Source organism: Adiantum capillus-veneris, chromosome 16 (assembly GCF_014529385.1).
Source record: "Adiantum capillus-veneris isolate H3 chromosome 16, ASM1452938v2, whole genome shotgun sequence".
In the NCBI taxonomy this organism is placed as follows: domain Eukaryota; kingdom Viridiplantae; phylum Streptophyta; class Polypodiopsida; order Polypodiales; family Pteridaceae; genus Adiantum; species Adiantum capillus-veneris.
In genome coordinates this window covers 87,785,662-87,805,279 of record NC_140946.1, presented here as the reverse complement: position 1 = coordinate 87,805,279, position 19,618 = coordinate 87,785,662, and the positions used below count along the sequence as shown (strand labels likewise).

The 19,618-nt window shown below is 40.7% G+C and overlaps 1 protein-coding gene across 1 annotated transcript; it reads left to right on the top strand.

Moving 5' to 3' along the window:
* The first annotated feature begins 778 nt into the window (after window positions 1-778).
* Window positions 779-3,873, top strand: LOC147439404 (uncharacterized). Its single transcript, XM_086485257.1, has 3 exons — window positions 779-1,832; window positions 2,170-2,742; window positions 3,092-3,873. Exons 1-3 carry the CDS (start codon window positions 1,025-1,027, stop codon window positions 3,379-3,381), a joined length of 1,671 nt encoding a protein of 556 aa, XP_086341383.1. The 5' UTR covers window positions 779-1,024; the 3' UTR covers window positions 3,382-3,873.
* The last annotated feature ends 15,745 nt before the right edge of the window (window positions 3,874-19,618 follow it).

The following is a 19,618-nucleotide window of genomic DNA, read 5'->3' as shown; positions in this document are numbered from 1 at the left end:
ACTTACTGGAGAAATGCTCCATTTCAACGGCGAGCGAGTTGCTAGCGGGAAGATAAGTTTAGGAAAAATCATGTAGGGGCAACTGCCAAATATTGACAGTTGTCTTTTGGCTGCAACCAGTTAAATTTGGAATGGGAGGTGTTCTTCTATTTGGTTGGTGGATCTTGATACCCTCCACAACCTAAAGAGTGCTTCTTCCGCATTTTCAAGAAGTGACACTAGATGCAAATATAGCACCGTCACATGTTCTAAAATGCCCTCTAATGGCACATATAGCTCAAGCTCTATGGGGTGTGCTATAATTGGGGTATGGGAGTATGACACCAACCTGACTCGAGAAGTGTGCTCTACTTGAGCCATTCCCTCCATGTGGGACCCCCCCCCCCCCCCCCCCCCAAAAAAAAAAAAAAGCACAAGAAAAAATGGTGTGTGACAGTGTCTGTGAGGAAGATGTAAAATCTGCGGGGCCTTGTTTACCAGGGTCAAAGGGGGGAGGGGTGTGAACTTTAAGGGTTGAACTTGGAACCTGCGACGCCGAGAGAGAGAGAGAGAGAGAGAGAGAGAGAGAGAGTGATAATGTGATCTTTCGTTTGGGGCATTATTGAATGAATCGGTTATACTGCTACGCTAGCTAGAACGTAGTACTACGCTGCCCACCCCTGCACGCAGCGCCACCTTCTCTCTTTTCTCTCTCTCTCCCCCTCTCGCTTTCACACACAAATTACAATGGCTCTCCCCCCCCCCCCTCTCTCTCTCTCTCTGCGTTGCTTCGTCTTCGTCGGTTACTTTGTCAACCACCTCCTCATCAAAATCCCCTTCTCCCCTCTGCCAACATTGACTCTCTCAGACACTCTCTCTCCCCACTCTCTCTCTCTATCTTTTCATCTAGTACTTCAACCATTACTCCATTCCTGCATTTCGGTTCTTAAAACCCCCCCTTCCCTTTCCATACTTCGCTAGTTCTCATTCAAGTCTGTGCGACACAATACATCTCTCTTGCTCGCTCGTCTTCTTCTTCTTCATCATGCTCTCTCCTCCTCCTCCTAGAGACAGCTCCCCTTCGTCATCTCTGTGGGGCTATGGTGAAAGGGCTCTTGTAGAAACTCACACCCACCATAGCTATGGTGAAGAGAGATTCGCAAGAGGTAGACACCACTTGAACGGTGACAGCCACCGTGCTTATGGCAGCAGCAACGACGATGGCAATCGACGCTTTGATTCACACTCAGTGAGAGCAACCCAAGATGTTGGCTGTAGAGAATTTCTTATAAGTCCACACGGCTCCACAAACTCAAGTGAGCAATCAAGCCAGCTCGTTAGTGAGCTGAATTATCAAGGGCAAAGCCCAATGAGCAGTGTAGAGAGCCACAGCACCATTAATTGTGATGCAAGAACGCTAATATATGGCAATGAAGGGCTTGCTAATATGCTTAATAATGAGAAGCCTGACCATAGAGAGGTAACTAACAAGGCTATCTTTCGCAACAAAGAGCATTACGCCAATGGGCCACCTGTTAATCATGCCAGCGTCGACGCAGAGGTAAGCGAAGTTGCCACCACTTCTGCCACTACTTTGTTAAGCAATGAGGAGTATGAGAGCTCCACAGGCTATGTTCACAGTGCTAGCGGTGATCATGAGATGAAGGAGAGAGGGGGGATCACAAGTAGAAGTAATGGTAATGCCAAGGGTCAAGGTACTGGCAATAGTGTGCTGAGGCTTTGCTCGAGAGGCCATTGGAAACCATCGGAGGACACTAAGCTCAAGGAGCTTGTGGCTCTCTATGGTCCTCAAAATTGGAATCTCATTGCTGAGCAGCTCGAAGGAAGATCAGGTAATTGTAATGTTGTCTTTGTACATTCGTCGTTCCGCTTAGTCGTCGTCAGTGCCAGGCATCTTGATTATGCTTTCTTGACTTAGTAGTTAAGGAAGTTGCTTGTAATTGCTAGTTTTATTCCAACATTCTAATGTATTTGATGCCTACTTTTTTGTCTGATACTAAAGTTGCTCTTTATGGCTTGCTTTATTGCATTGCATGGGCACATCGATGTACTCATATCCTTGTCTAGAAGGCAATTCGTTCACTGTTGAAACTTTATGGCAACTCCAACTAAATTGGAGAAAATGATTCCTTTTGTAGTTGCTAACCCAACTTTGTCTTCTCTCTACAGGAAAGAGCTGCAGGCTCAGATGGTTTAACCAGCTGGACCCCAGGATCAACAGAAGGCCCTTTACAGAGGAAGAGGAGGATCGGCTCCTAGCAGCTCATGCTGTTTATGGCAACAAGTGGGCCATGATTGCTCGCCTTTTTCCAGGCCGAACGGACAATGCAGTGAAGAACCATTGGCATGTTTTGATGGCAAGACGGTGTCGGCGTGCTCCGCCGCAAGCCATTAACCGTGCCCCAGGAGGTGCTTGCGGCAGTGTTCACAAGAATGCTAGAGATTGCAGTGCAATGGGAGATAGCATCCACAAAGCTACAGAGAATGACTCTGGAGTACTGGGTAGCTTTATGGATGTATTTTCTAGGTATAGCTGTGATGCAAGCATGAACAGGATGTTAGTGGCGGGCCATGATGGTGCCGCAGCGGAGGTCGGGGGAATGAACCAGATTATGCGTACTGAGCTGGCACTGTGTGGTGGCATGGTTGGGAATGTGAACGACTCCTCTACATGTGATCTGTGTTCAGCTGCAGGGTTTGACATAGCGCCAGCCAACAGGGGAGCTGCCACCTTTGATCTTGGTAAGAACTCATCGGTTGGTTGTCGGCTTTTGGGTGTCTGATATGTTGTTATCGCTAAGTATGGGAGTTTTCGGCGTTGTTGTTTGTCTCGTTGTCTTCTCTTGGAGGAGCCGAGAGTTTTGCTTCTCAGATTGTCTCAGGATTGACTCCTTCACTCTGGTCATGCACTGTTCATTAGTTTGTGTGTGGTATATAGTGAAGAGGCAAATATTTTCATGTCTTATTTAGGAATGTGGGTGATGGATGAGCTTTAAATTTTATGTGTGCATGTTGAACGTTGTGTGCGATTGGCAGATTGCTCTCTCTCTCTCTCCGCGTCTCTAATTGTCTTTTGGTATTGTGTTGATAGGGCCGCCAGCTCACATGCACTCAACAACAAGGGAAGGAGGAGGAGGTATTATGAAGAAGAAGAGGAGCTTTGAGGCTTCATCATCAACAGCAGCAAGTTCAAGCCTAGCGACAACAGCAGCAGCAGCAGCAACAAGGTGGCTGTTGGGGAGCATGGACAAAGAAGATGAGCTATTAGCATGTGATGAAGAAGAAGCAGCAAAGAAGAACATGATGATGATGATGATGGTAGGGAGGAGTCAAAGTGCAAGGCCAGAGCTCATAGATTTTCTGGGGCTTGGAGTTAGGTGAATGTCCAATCTCAATTCCCCAAAGAGAACACACACTCTCACACGCATACAGTATACTCATGTGGAGGTGTGTGTGCCTACCCAAGAAAAGAAGAAATCTGAAGCAAAATAACACGCATACCCCCACACAAAGAGAGTTTACATAGAAGACATGCGCCCATCCTTGTACCCTTCGTACCATAATTTCCTTTATCTTAAGACTTAAGTACATGCCCCCTTCTCTCTCTCCCTCCTGAGTCCTCCCAAAGGGCATACATACACATGGCACCCCCACTTTTGCCTCAAATTTTGTACATGCTCCTCCAGCCTTAACCTTGTTCAAGATTTCTAAACACGAATCCGGTCCATGCTTATTATTGTTCTGGAAAATCTCTCTCTCTCTCTCTCTCTCTCTCTCCCCTCTAGGGATAAGAGAGCCAGTTTAGAGACGAAATTTTTTGACCCTCAGTTTAAATACATATCCATCTTCAATTTAGAGGCAAGAAATTTGGCATATTTCAAAAATCTTGCTTATGTGGCTTTTTGTGATTTGCTGAGAAGTGAACCATTACTGGGTCTCGAGTGTCTCTAATGCTTCAAAATGTTTCAAAAGTTGAATTGTTTCAAATAGAACATTCAACTAAAATCTAAAAAATATTAGTTTTGGTATCATTTGATTGACCTTTTCATGAAGAATTTCGTGCAATACGTAAATATTAAAAATGATGAGATTTACAAAATCTCTCCCAAAAACATCACGTTTCCACAAAACGTCTCTAAATTGGCTCCCTTATCTTAGTTTTGGATTTTTTTCCAAGGATGCCATTGTGTGCCACGTGGATTAAATCCGCAACCTCTCCTCCTCTCTCTCTCTCGGCCCCGCCCTACGACGTCAAAATTCTCCTCTCAAATATTTCAACATATGTTGAAACTCGACATGAGAGTCATGAGACTCATTCTATATATTCACTGCATTCTCAACCCGTGAACCACTGTCTCTCTCTCTCTCTTCTTCTCCTCTCTCTCGCTCTCTAGACTTTCTCTCTGAACGACGTCTATCTCTCTTTCTCTCTCTGCGCGCACTTTTATCTATGCGGAATACATATACAGGTCTATGAGTCACGACCCTACTGTGGTGTCATTGTTCCTCAATCAAACACACTTTCTGTGTGACGTACGTACACTCTCTCTCTATGTCTCGAACTCAACGCACACACGTACACAACTTCCAGCCTCCAACACAAAGAATGTTTCTTATGGGAAGAGTCATAACTAATACTAACACTGTCACTGTGTGTGCGTGTGTGTCTCTCTCTCTCTCTCTCTCTCAAGTGAAGTTTGGAAAGCACAGGCTAGCCGCTAAACTCTCTAATCCAAATTGAGCGCTCTCTTTCTCTCTCTCTCTAAGACGGTAAGACCCCAATTCCCAGTTTTGTACAATCGTTTATCTCATTTTCAGTCTGTTTTTGTAGTAGGACAGAGGGCAAGGACTCTCTCTCAAGGAGCCTCTTTTTCACTCTCTTCACATCAAAGTCTATATTATATGAAACGTACTGCACGCAAGTTCCAACTTCCAACGTTGGGGCTGAAAAGGAGAGCATGTATTTTGAATGATTTCATCTTCCCCACACACAATTTAGAGAGAGAAAGAGAAAAAAAAGAGATTGTGTGCACTGTGTACATCATTTCAAAAAGCATCAGGTTTCAAGTGTCATTTCCCTTCTCTATATCTCTATATCTCTATCTCTCTATGTCTAAAATATATATATATATATATATATATATGTATGTGCAATAACAAAAAGACTACATTTTTCTCCCCTTCAAACGTTCTCCACATAAAGTGGCCTTTCTCTAAAGAATCTTCCTATCAAAAGTCTTGAAAGAGTCTATTAATTAAAAAGTTTTTGTTTTATGTCCTTAGCTTTGTTTTATGTCCTTGCAAAGCTAAGGGGAAAAAAAACCACAACACCACCCAAAATTATCTTGCCTATAATTATCTTCCTTAAAACATTTCATAGGCCCACTCCTAGAAGATAAGACATTTATGTAAGCAAGAACCTATGTTGAAAATCAGTCCTGTGCTGACCTCTCATGATTCTCTAGGGGTAGAGTGAGATTTCCCTTATGGGATTTCCAAAGCTCCACTCCAAGTGATCATTACTATGGATTTTCACCGTCTCATAACCAGAGTCAATCGTTAAATGGTAAGTGGTAAAAAATTCTCTCTCTCTCACACACACATGAACAGACCATCCTAAAGGTATATGCACACACACATCTCTCTCTCTCTCTCTCTCTCTCTCTCTCTCTCTCTATAAATCCAAACTCACATATGTGACTGATTTTTTTGTATTAATAACATAATTTTTTTTGTTTCGGAGCATGATTACTCTCTCTCTCTCTCTCTCTCTCTCTCCAACGAATGGACTTCCTCTCGCAAAGACGCTAACCAAAAATCTTAATTAGATTTCTAGATTTTGTGAGATTTTTGAAACAGTATTTGTCGCGATTTCCTCCTTTTACCATTCTTTTGATGGTGGCTAAGGGAGGGTGGGGGTCATCCCCAAAAATGTAGTTATTGCCCATGAGTTCAAACTAAGGATTTTATTTTAAGTGAATAAAGTTACATCTATAGGAAGGTATGTTTATTTGCATTTTGAAAAAAAAAACATATTTTTTAAGGGATTGATTTCTAGAGTATATGATTTCTTGTGACCCCTTCGAAGCTAATTTGAATTTTCATTCCACTCCAAGTTGTACAAAAACACATAAAGGTAATGCATATAAATATCTTAACGTGTGTAGATATATGCATAATCTATGTTTCTACATACATATATTCTAGATGTATGCGAAAATGTAAAGAGATACAAAAAAAATATCAAATTATCCCTAAAATTTTGAGAAATTCTCAAAATACCCCTCAAAGTTCAAAAGTTCAGAAAATACTATTATTGTTCTCTCAATTAACATCTCAAAGTCTTCGTATGAAGGTTAGTTCTCCCTCAACCTAAGATGATCGAACTAAAGTCTTCAAATGAAGGTTAGTTCTCAACCTAAGAGACACAAATAGCTTAAATAGCTCATTATTATTAGTAGACACAAATGCCTCTAAATATGTCCTTTTATGGGGATCATTGGTGAAAATTTGTTTATATGCGACACTTAAAGATAGATCTCTATTGTCAAAGAAACTAAACTTTGCAAAATTTGGAGCAATGAGAAGCTCACTCGTGCATGTATGTGACTTGGACCCAAACTTCTAATTCTTCTTTATCTTTTAATGTGCTATGGGTATGCTCTTTGCAGAATCATATTATGTCTACATATCACCTCACAAAACAATCGTATCAAAAGCATAGATGCAGTGAAAAGCGAAGGCTGATGACTAAAGGTTGCTGACATAAGCCTTACAAGCAAGGCATTGGCCTTTGTAGACCAGTGGTACCAATGCAAAAATTTGCAACCCTTCCTTTGCTTGTAGCCTTGTCTATGCATGGCAAGAAAATTGCAAGCCTTCTAATGGAAGGCCAAGTGGGCTAGCGAGCCCTTCCCGAGGGAAGGATTACCATCTTCAAAGCCTTCACCAGGAAGAGCAGCTCTATAAAGTGCCCTTACAATGTTAATTTCAGATAGGGTACTTAAAAATAACTATTGCTTCAAAAAATGGCTTTTGAGGTTCAAAGCGCGTTTCAAACTCAAGCCCTCCTACATTAAACTTTTTGTTGTGACTTGTGATTCGTGGATGAGTCGTGAGTCTATGAGGGTCTTTTAGATCAAAATTGCACGCAGCCTACTTCTGACAGTAGATTATCCCGCCAACGCTTCCAAAATCTAGCGCCTCCAACCTACCCATGAAGGTCTCGACTTTGAAGTTTGTGTGCGAGGAAAATCTTCAATCGTCTTTAGGCTCTACTTGATCGACATCTTCATGTGCATTCTGCTATGAGGAAAGAGCAACTATGCAAGTGTTTTGTTTTTTAGAACACCCTTTCCTACTTGGAAGGGCAGGCAAAATTTCTCTATTACGATGAAGATTGAAATGGATAGTAACCCTGCCTACATGACGAGCACCACTTAAAAAAATTCCCTTCCCTAGGATGAGAAGGGAGCCTCGCCAATTCGAGACCTTATTGGTAAAACGCACCATTGGAATGTCGTTGACACCCTCAGCACTATCTAACATAGGGTCTTAATGAAGCTCGGGTGATGGGATCGACGACGGGCCTGTTGGGGGGGAATCTCGAGGCAAGAGATCTACTTCAAAAAAGTCAACACCGCGGACAACAACAAAAGATTTAAACCCCCCACCCCACGGATGGGAGCTTGGATGAGCTAACCACACGAGTGAGCGCACACGCACGCGCGCGCGCGTGTGTGTGTGTGTATTTTGTGAAACCCAAGTGAGTGCCCTTGATGATAAAGATAGTTTATGTCTACACCCCCTATTACCACCCACCCACCCACCCACCCCACCACCCCCCCCCCCCCCCCCCTCTTTTTCCTTGTTTACTTTTCAACATCGGACGTTCACACGTGCATTTGGTTTTGTGTCGACACTTCCTCACTATTGATCCCATTGCCTTAGCTTCATTTAAAACCCCGTGTTAGATAGTGTTGAGACGTTGACACAATGCGCATAGAAGTTCTCGCTAAATTTTTGCCACAAAAGGAGCTTTTTCAATCACCACATTACCTTCATATTTTATTATCACCAACATAAATGTGCATAAGGTGAAAGCAAAAGGTTCCAACTCGCTATGAAAAGCCTTTTCTTTTACCTTTCTACATACAGTTACACTTACAACTCTTTATCCTTCTAGCTAAGCATAGCTAGGCTACCACTAGGGACCACAAGTTTATTCTCTTCTTGTCCAAGTCTGTTTATTATTCTATTTGATTATATACTCTCGATTTGAGGTTTATGTTGCTTGTCGCAAAATCATTTATGTGTGATTTATGCAACTTCTAATTTCAATTTTAGGATCAATTAGATGTGCATGCATGGCAAAGATTACTTTAAATTTAGAGAACATTAATTGTTTTATATGTGTATTGACAAGAGTTTGTGTGTGCCTATGAAGCTCTTTTTCCGCCATATTTGAGTCCATTTGTAAAATTATTTACACACGCTCCAATTTTAATCTCCGGGAATGTGATTAGATATACTTACTTGTCTACAATTTTCATATCCAATTTCCTATATATATGCTTGTGATTATTTAATCAATGTTTAACTCTCTTAACTCTGTTTTATACATAAGGAGTATTCTCTTAGATTTTGGCACTGTCTAAGAGCCTGGTCGCATTGGATAGCAGACCAACCATATTGTCGGGTTGAGCGGGCAGGGCCCAAAAAAAAAGGCTACACAAATAACCTTTTGGTCGCATGTATCAACTGCTCTTGCCTTTTTTAAAACTGAAAACACAAGGAAAAGAAGCGCTTGTTGAGGCTCCGGAGAGAGAGACAACTGATCACTCTTAGGAAAAGGTAAAGCCAGGAAGAAAGAGGCCACGGCTCTTCTTTTTATACTTTTTTTTATTGAAGAGCGGGACTCCTGCCCCTTGAGAAGTCATGAAAAACCTACCTATTGATAAGGTTGGATGCTGCCTTAAAAGCTGGAGAGCGGTGGAAATTGTTGATGCATGCAATCTCTTGCCATCCAGCCTTATATTTGATCCATCCAATTCAGAAGGCAGGTTTGTTGTCCAATGCGACCAAGCTCTAACATATATGTTGTTATAATGATGCAAGATGGTTAGATGATTGTGTTGAACAAGTTAACCTACTCAAAAATAGATTTTTTCTCATTTCAAATCATTACTTGAAGCTGCATTTTGTCATGATGTGTAAAGCATATGCATAAATTCTTGTCATAAGGAGAATGCATGAAGACATGATTTTGCTTATTGTAACATCTTTAACATACTAAACACCATTTGACTAAGAGGGGCCCACACTTGTTATCCTCTTTCATACACAAACCATTAAAAAAATCTCCCCGTGAGTAGATTCCAGCTTTATAAAACGTGAGCTGAAACTACACAAATAGAGCTTTTTCCTATGTGCAAAATGTCCAAACCAAGGTGAATCGTGCAAAAAGCAGTTCAAGTTGACATAAAAGTAGTCAAGTTTCCACATCTACTTAGCCTCATGCCAGGAGTTCCAGGTATGAATATGATGGGAGACAACACAATATCTATGAGGGTACAATTAGCCCAAGCTCTGTAATGCTTGACTCTAAATTTGCTCAAGTGTCTCTTCAATAGGAGTGCCCAAAAGTCTTCAGAGCCCAAGGATCTGAGAATCCACTTTCCTGCCAGCTTAGTGGAGATGAATTGGAGATTGAGAAGGCCCAATCCCCCCTTGTCTTTAGGGAGACAGCATATATCCCAAGAAACCTTTGTCTTATGGTGTTCAAAGTTAACCCCCCCCCCCCCCACACACACACACACAAGAAGGATATGAAAAGAGCATATGCTTTCTGCATTTGGGAATTGGTTGGCTGCCAACAAGACAAAAAATAGATTAGAGAGGGCATTAGGTAATGATTTAGCATAAAAGACCTATTAGACAAGGAAGAGTGTTAGTTTTTCCATCTTTACATCTTTTGCCTAAGCTTGTTGAGGACCCACTCCCACCTCTGATTGACAGTTACTTTGAAGTCCATTTGTATCCCTAACAGTCTAAAGGTATGTCCATCCTCAAGTTGAGTATATCCTGAACTAGTAACTACAGTGGGAACATTACCAAAAGAGGTGTTTTACTGTGGTTAATGATTGACCCACTGGCACACAGAAGGTGTTAAAGCATGACCAAAAGGTTCCAATTGATTGCAAATTATTGTGCATGAGAGCATTTGTATCATTAGAAAATTGTCGTAGGCATACCTCATTAGGAAATTTCGGAGGGCCATATGAAAGAGAGAAAATAGAGCGCGTCCAATGAGCTTCAGGGCTACGTTACGTAGGAAAATACGTGGAAAGACTCAAGAAATAGGAAAATAATTTAAAAACTTTCACGAATCTAGGATTGTGGCATCGTAACTTCTTTGCTTTTATCAAGTTGTTAGGTGCATGTGTGGTCCCACTGTTGATATTCTCTTATGGTCATTAACGTACTGGAAAGTGGCCATTAAGCCCGCACAAGATATTGGAATTGTAAAACACTTTCCCTCCATTAGGATGCTTTCAAAGTGAATCTCCCTCCACTAAATCTTTTCTCTCAAAGCTATGGCTTCCACGTCTTCCCGCCCAAGAAGCTCTAGGTGTTTATGGTCTCTCACACCAACTAGCAACACCTGCACTTTGCCTAGAAGGCCAAGTAGTAGCATATCATCAATTACAATATCAACTTCAATAAGTGCAGAGAACCAATGGGTTGGACAAAGGATAAACAAAGGTTCATGGGTCCTAATGCAACCAAGAAGAGCCAAGAGGTCTAGTGCTATCAATGTTAACCACTCAGCATGGAAGGCCAGAGTGTTGGATTTCAAAGTTGAAATCAGCAAAAGATCTGTAAAGGAAGTTCTTGTTCAGCATGTATTTACCCATCCAGACGTGATAGCAAACGGTGGAAATGTGTCAGATATACATCAACCACGTTGCAATTGTAAGTATTCTTCACATCTCAACTGCATTTGATTTGTCATTTCACTTATTGATACTCTCAGATTATCTTTTGTTATATATTTTGCAACGTTTATCTCTCTTCTTATGAGCAATGGCTCCATTCTTCACATCTCAACTACATTAGATTTGTCATTTCACTTATTGATACTCTTAGTTTAACTCTTGTTATATATTTTGCAGATGTTTATCCCTCTTCTTATGAGCAGTGGGAGCCTGTGGAGTGCATAATAGGCCTCTTCCTTGTCGTTCATGCCCACATTGGTTCTCTACAGTATTCAGGGAGAACCAGCAAAAGCCTGGCTGATGAAGGAATATTTTTCTATGACCACTTCTACCAACTCTGCCCAGGGAATAAGAATGGCATGTTGGTGAAAGTGCCTCTACCAACCGACTGGAACACTGTGAATTGGTCAGTTCCTGAGGGAACAATGGTGGAGGCAATGCAAAGTAAGCTCTACAAGGATATACAGAGGTCTCTACGTAGCTCTATTCCCACCAAACTGGTTAGAATTGCAAACTTTTGTCTTCTTGCACTGTTCATAGAGTTGTTTCATAACTACAATATACGTGTTATGAAAACTATGTTCATGTGCAAGTCATTTCAGCAGTCATCCTGTGACAAACTTCTTGACAGAGGATGGTATGTAAAGGAAGAGATTGGCATACGGTGTGAGGTCGCGCTTGACACTCTAGTTGTCAAGTACATGATTGCAAGCCAATCACTGTTAGTCTCCTTTTGGTATATGCGATCACAAATGCTCAGAGGTAAGTACATTCCTATGGACCAGGTTTCTGCAAGTTTGGAAGATAATCCTGTTGTGGATGTGGAAGTGTTTGATAAAGAGCATGGCCTAATGTTGGTGGTTACAATAAGGGAGCTATGTAGTCTTCTGCAGTTGCGGCACGATAATTGAAAGGAGCTATGTAGTCTTCTGCAGTTGCGGCACGATAATTGAAAGGAGCTATGCAGTCTTCTGCAGTTGCGGCACGATAATTGAAGAGTCAATGGATAGGGACCTTTCAAATTTTTTCTTTTTCCTAGCTGGCCATAGCTGATGCGATGTAGGGAGAAAGATATTTTGTGCAAAGCGTTGGATGGTCGGGTTGAAATAGTGTCAATGTAACAGAGATTCTTGTGAACCCAAGTGTATACGAGTGACTTTCAATACATGAAGTTTTTTTGAGCTCATTTGTCAATTGTGGTCTGTGAATATAAGTGCTCTTGAAATACATTTCTTTAGCCATTGCCACATCTCTCTCTCTCTCTCTCTCTCTCTCTCTCAATGTAAGGCAACACAAAGACGTGATAGAAGAGTCATCTTAATTCATTAGAATGTACAAACTCGTCCGTGAATAATGGACTAAGATACAACTTCTGTAAGTATGGAATCAAAATGTCTTCAAGGTAAAAATCAAAGGTATACCCTTCAAAAGAGGGTGGTGAGATAGTTGTTCCTGCTGGATTTAGATCTCCCTTTTCAAGAGTATCATCAATCAGTACTGTATTATTTGCATCAAAGGGTACATCGATTTAGCTGAACGATTTGTACAAAAGATGTAAGTTTGTTTTTTTAGGGTGGTAGTGGCCCTCGATGGTAACGCATCTTCTCTGATCATACAAAAAGGCAAAATCTACCGTATCAGCACCGGATACACTGCAAACTATTCTAACTAGTGGCAACAAGTTTTGCCTTTGCACTGAAGACCATATGGCAACTCTGAAGCGCGAAAGAAGAAACTGAATAAATTCTTTTGGCAAACAAAATTCAGATGAGCTGTTAGAGTATGACAAACATCGCATGATTCGTTACAAGGGTGATGTGCCAAAAAACAAAATTGAACCTTCAAAATCTTGATACACTTCAAGTAGCAATTGTATTAAGAGCATGTATTACATAAATATTGAAATTTTGTACAATGTCATCCCCTCAGAGTATCTTTCTCCACTTGTGGTTCACATACACCATTGTCTCTCTCCACCTTCGTTGACCTTCACGAGCACTGGAGTTGTCGTATGCCATTGATCTTTTAATTTTATTTTGTTGTAAATGTATGATGGCTTATGCTATTGCTGAAGAGGCCAAGAATTCTTTTGCCTGCATTCGATGAACGATTCTATGATAGAACCATTCAAATAGTTCTCTCAAACTGTTAGCCTTGATTCGAGAGCCGCCATGTCGTGTGTGCCTGAAATAGGCATTTCTGGCCATGTAATGATACTTTTCCATCCCTTGGGTATTCCATATGGCCGGGTTCCCATACTTTTGTATAAAATATGGTAAATGATTGAAAATGATGTGTTGGATATGAAAACAGATTACTTAGAATGTTTTACACTCACATAGTTACACATAAAAGAGAATCAAATACACAATAATACCATGTAGTGAGTAATCTGGGTGTCTGTCCATGCTGTCTTGAATGATCTCTAGAGAAGGTTGAGATTCTCCTTGAACTTGTTCATATCACCTTGTGACCAGTCATCTTTGTCGCACATCAAAAATAGCATGTCTATCGATCGCCAAACTTCAGCCTTCGCGTTACGAGTAGTTGGTTCTTGATCTTTGACTGCAATATTTAGCTTTTTCCAACTCTGATACTTTACCTTGCTAACATAAGATGTGTTATATATTTTTCCATGCTTTGTTAGCTTCGGATCTCGTATTCCTTAGGGTTTAGATAAAAACCTCCGTGCCTTCACCCCACCGATGGATGGTTTGCATGGAACATCCTTCTCAGCAGTTGATCTCTTTTCATCCCGCTGGATTTTCACATTGCCACCATGAAGCCCCATATCCGACAATACCAATTCTAAGCACTGCAGGTCCATCTGTTGCTCTGCTGAGTTCTTGATTTTCCAAGAAAACCCGATATATAAGTATACCAATTTCTCCACAATTCTACAAAGGACATGCATTGTACAGATGTGGACATTCACAAGTGGTATTCTCAAAACCGATCGAAAAGCAAGGTCCTCAATGTGACGTGTTGGAGCTTTTCTCCACCACTTTGGGTCCATGACCTTTGCAGGCTCCATGCAGAACAAACACGGCGACTTTGCCATTGCACCCATTCCACAATTATACGTGCACTTTAATGTTTTGAGGTCACCTACAAGATGCCACTGAACTTGAAAGTCTCCCCTTCCATCTAGATGTAGTACCTCTCCCTGGTTAGTCTGTCGATCAATCACCTCTGGAACATTAGTTTGATGGAACACCCAATATAGAATGTCATTATCTTCTTTCTTTACGTGTAATAGTAACACGCTCTAGCTTCTTGTCTTTAACAAGCTCACACTCATCCAGTTTCAACACAAAATGTAATACCCCCCATGACTCTTCAAATGTGATGTTGTAAAACTCCACCATTCTCTTCTGCAACATCTGCAAGTCCATAAAAATATTATTGAACTCATTATGCTATGTTTGCTCCACGGCCACTGTAAGTTGCTTTAATATGAAACGGCTGTCCAAGTAGGACCTTAAACTTCTTTTCATGTACTATATTTGTTGCAAGGCTTCTACTTATAAGTGGCTTCAATATCTTTCCTATATTGGCTTTGGGGTCAATGTTTTCCTTGTCACGATAGATTGAATCTCTACATGAAGACAATGCATAAGTAAATAACAAAAAATTTACTTAACTTGGCACTATTTAGACACATGAAAACAATGCATAACTAGAAAAACAAAAAAATTACTTAACTAAGACTATTTAGTCAACCAAGAAGCATCACCTTAATGCTCGGATTCTTTTCTTGAGACCTCCGGATGCAACCTGCAATGTTTAAAGATTGCGCGATTTCTTCTTTCGGATACGACCACCCAAGATGGTGTCCTTCATTTGACAACTTCGTACCTTTCCTTTCAGTTCCTGTACCTCTATTTTGTGTTGCAAAATGGTAACCTGATCCGTAGAATGCAAATGTGAAAGACGAACAATCTCACATTGTTGAGCTTGGAGAATGCCCTTATAAGTTTCAGCTTGCCTTGTAAGAGATTTACAATAACCCAGAAGGCCGTTTTCTCCATCACCAGCAAAGGTCAATAAGCTTGTAGGATTGAGAAATGTTGGAGACGCATTAGTCATTGGATTCTTAGGATAGAGAGAGCCTCTCGTCCGGATTTCTATGTGTTTAGCTCCCTGAGCTCTGATCGTGTCTATGGATGCGGGAGGTATATGTGTGTTTGTTTTACTCCGCTTAATCAATGGTTGGAACTCGTTGTCCAAATCAATGTTAAGGTGATATTTGGCTCGTTTCTGTGTAATTTTTGTGCCATTTGAGGAGTGCGCCATTAGCCAAAGGTGCAAGTTTAATGAAAAGTGAATAGTTGTTGCGGCTTCATCCCTCCATGTTGACGAGGTTCATTCAATGCAACTGAAAAGAAGATTATCCCTCAATCATTACGGACGAATGTTCAGAAGGGTAAAGAATCTACTTAAAGTACACTTTTTGAACTTTTACCATGACAGACCCGCCTCTATTATTCGCCATATTTTTTAGAGAGAGAGTGCGAAAAATACATTTTCTTAGAAACCCCAAATGACCTCTGAAATTTCCTAATGGTTTGCTGACCGTAGGAATTGTTATTCCTTTAATTTTGTCTATAGACAATGCTTCATTGACTAATCATCCCAAGGCATCTGAACATACTTCATAAAGAAGAGGAGCAATTGGGCATCCCTGTGTGATTGATCTCAATAAAGGAATAGAGTCAGTGAGATCTCCATTAATTGCAATTCTAGCCAAAGCATTTCCAAACAGAACTTGGATGAACTTTATAAACCTTTTACCAAAACTAGTATCAAACAAATATTGAAAGCAAAGTCCCACTCAATTCTATCATAAGCCTTGTCAAAGTAAATTTTAAAGAAAATAAAGCTCTACTTAGACTCCTCTACATGCTCAAAGGCTTCCCATAGAGTGATAATGGCATCCAATATGTCTCTGCCTTTTTTTAATCCTTTTTGATCAGGCAAGATGATGTTTTTCAACAAAGGACTGATTCTTTTAGCTAGGACCAGGGCAAAGATCTCATACACAGAAGTCATGCAAGGGATAGGTCTCCAAATACCTAAGTCCTCCTTGACCCCCCTTTTATGAATTAATTTAACAATTCCTGTATTAACAGAGGAGGGACTACCAAGGCTTCCTGTCAAACCAAAAGAAGGTAAGGATGAGGAAGTCTTTGTATCGCTGATAAAATTCATTCGGCAGACCATCCAATCCAAGAGATTTTCCACGCTACAAAGCATCAATGGTTCTTCACAGTTCCTCCTTTGTGAGAGTTTGGTCCATTTGTTTAGCCATGGATGGTTGATGAACCATGGATCGTTGAACCATCTTTTTACTTATTCTAGCTATACCAGCTCTTACAGTAACTTGACCAACCCCTCTTTTAGGGGGGGAAGAGAATAGTAATCCATGGCAACCTCCATATTTTCCTTGTGAGATTTGACAATCTCCCCATTTTGGTTTTTCAAAAAGGGAATGAAATCTTTGATTTTTTTCCTCTTAACAATCTTGAACATATTTTTATTAGGACAATCTATTTTCCCTACCCAAAATTCCATGGTCTAGTTCAAAGAAGCCTTGGCAACCAAGAGCTCTTCTCTTCTAAGATCTTCTTTCAGCTCCAGAAGGGCAGGGGGAGGAGGACAATTAGGTTGGGGTGTGGACTCTAAGTCAAATATTTTCTTTATAATCATCATCCTTCTGTGTTGTCTTAAAGTCTTGGCATTAATCTTAAAGTCTGTTAGAGATTTCTGAGTGTTCTTGATTGCAAAATCCCACGCTTTGAATGTTAAACAATGACTCAATGCGTTGTCAAAAATCTCTTTCATCTTTAACCCATTTAATGGGAAGCAAGGCCTGATCAATGTTAGGCTAGCCAACCTTATACATGCGAGATTCTTTAATGAACTCAAACATAACATGTGATTGATCTGCCATTAGCATAGTCTTATCAATCCAATAGTTGACTTGCCAAAAGTCCTTCAATATCTTTAAGTTCATATAAATTCTATCAAGCCTTGCATCCAACAAACAACAATTACCTTGTTGTTTGTTAAAGCGGGTAAATCCTGTGTCATGGGAGATTTCCGGCAAGTTCTGCTTATCAATCATGCAGTCCCATTGTATTTTTTATGTGCCTCCTATGATTTTCCCTGTATTGTACCATCTGTCTTCCAAATTTTCTACCATGTTGAAGTCCCCTACAAGGATACAAGGTTTAGGCAAGTTGGCAATCTCAGCCCATACTACAGACCTATCAGGAATAGAGTTAGGAGCATATAGGGACACCATTCTCAAGTTAAAAGGACTCTTAAAAGTAATAGCCACCAAAAATTGATTGCAAATTTATGCACAATAGAAACCAAAGAGTTTGTACTAGTTGAGACCATGCCAGTCCCAACTCTAAGCAGGTTTTTCTTCAGAGCATGTTCAGAGACTTTGAGCTCCTGCAAAGATATAAGGTCAGGTTTGAAATCGGATTCCCTGATCCATTGCTTCAAAACATGAGCTCTAATAGGGTCAATAAAACCTTTACTATTAAGAGAAAATCCTTTAGTAGGAGGATAGATCATCTTTGGAAGATGTGGGCATCGCTAGCCTCTCTTCCTCAGCTTGGGTCTCATAATGATATCCACTAAGGGAGAAGGGGTATCAGTCTTCCACTTCTCGGCAACATCTTGTTCATCCAGTTGGGCTTCAAATGAAGTGTTGTCCTTGATAGTTAAGTGAGGTGGTTGAGTATTGGGAATTGTTTCATCTTCAAAGTCAGAAGATGAAGAGGAAGACATACCTCTCATCCTCCCGCCAGGGCTTGAAGGAGATTCATCTCTTCCCTCTTCCACTCTTTGTGAAGCTTTATTCAAAAATTACTTCTACGATCTGCCTCCTGATTCAACTAAGACAGCATGGCATTCTTGCAATGTAGAGAGAGAGAATGTGACATGACATTGAGAGAGGAACAAGTTGGCCTTGGAGGAGAAGAAAAGAATTGTTTCCACTTTAGAAATGCATAAGTGCTCTAATCGAGGGAAGTTGCGCAAATGGTGAAGGCCCCAAAGCTTGAAGGCGTTGAAGATATTGAACCTCAAAGAGGTGCAATTTGCTTTACCCCCTCCTCAAACAACATATTATGAGAAAATGTGTGCATGACATCAAGAAGAGCAACAAAAATCCGTCACATATGAATTACTCCTCACCATGTGGGAAACACCTAGCTTATGATTCATATATATGCATGATTCTCATGGTTTGCATGTGCTATATTCCAACTTTCTTAGCAAAGAACTTCAAGCCAAATAGGCCCTGCCAATTTTGCTTATGGGTTGAATTAGAAGGTATCTTCTAAGATACCTTGTTTGACATCAAAATAAAAAGCCCCAAGATTTCAAGATTCTAGTGGAATTTGAAGAACAAATTAATTGGTTAAGTGAAAGTAGAGCCAGTAGGCGATAGTAGCCAATATGTAGACAATTATATTGCGATGCACCATGATTTGATGTTTATTGGCCAAAGCATGCGTAGATTGATATGAGAAGTAGCTTTGACTCATGATTGAGATTTTTTGTTTTTTTTTAACTCACAATGGTGAGTGTATTATATTAGAATAACCACAAGGATTTATAAATTAAAGACATGCTCATGTCGAGCCATGGCGTCTCCCAGATACCACAAAAACATTCGTGATATATCAGCTATGAGGGGAGCCACCCCACAATAATCACAGGGATACCAGAACAAAGATTGGCTGCCTAAGGAGCACACCTTGACATGAGCAAGAAACCACCCACTCAAATGTGCAAGTCAGCCATCGCAGCCCCAATTGCCCCGTTCCACTCTCCAGAGTTCTTCCATTTGCCAGTGGCGACAATCGCCTCCTTGTTTTCTTGGATAATCTCCGTAAAGCTAGCTGTTTCCAAGGCGTTCTCAAAAATCGGATCGTTCGTGGCCTTCCATACGTGCTTAAAGTAGCAAAATATAACAATTTGCGTACAAATTAGGAGCGCTTGACTTTTCATCACCTTCCCTCCCATGAAGAGACCATTCTTAAAGAAACCTATCTTTCAAGTCTTTTGAATCCATTTGCATATCTTCCTTGGCAGGCCACAGATTGCCAGGCACTTCTTGAATAAGTGAGGGAGGTCCTTACTAGCCGTTCTGCATTGTGAGCATCTATATGGACCGATACCTCTTGCTAGAACCACCAGGCGACAAGGCCCCCCAAAGTATCTTTCATAAAAAAAACCTTCATCCCACGTGGCCATTGTGGGCACTAGGTGTTCTTAGCAATCGATAACCTTCTTGAGGATTTTAACCATGTTGCATTTTTCTAGCTTAGGTTTCGCCTTTATTACTTGATTGTGGTACAAATTTGGTTTTGTTAGATAAAGCTTATAGAGGGAAGTGTTACCAAAATTCAACCCTTATGATTAAAAAAGGTTTATTGTGATTGGACTAGTTTCCCATAAGTAGGTCTGCCAATTTTGCTTATAGGTTGAATTAGAAGATATCTTCTAAGATACCTTGTTTGACATCAAAAGAAAAGCCAATGAAGGCAAAGATCTGAGCACGTGGGAGAGAGAGAGAGAGAGATGTGACATGTGGGAGG

Coding starts and splice junctions, on each gene's coding strand:
- LOC147439404 (XM_086485257.1), top strand. CDS start 1,025: ATGCTCTCTCCTCCTCCTCCTAGAGACAGCTCCCCTTCGTCATCTCTG. Junction 1,833..2,169: donor GCAGCTCGAAGGAAGATCAG/GTAATTGTAATG, acceptor TTCTCTCTACAG/GAAAGAGCTGCAGGCTCAGA. Junction 2,743..3,091: donor AGCTGCCACCTTTGATCTTG/GTAAGAACTCAT, acceptor TTGTGTTGATAG/GGCCGCCAGCTCACATGCAC.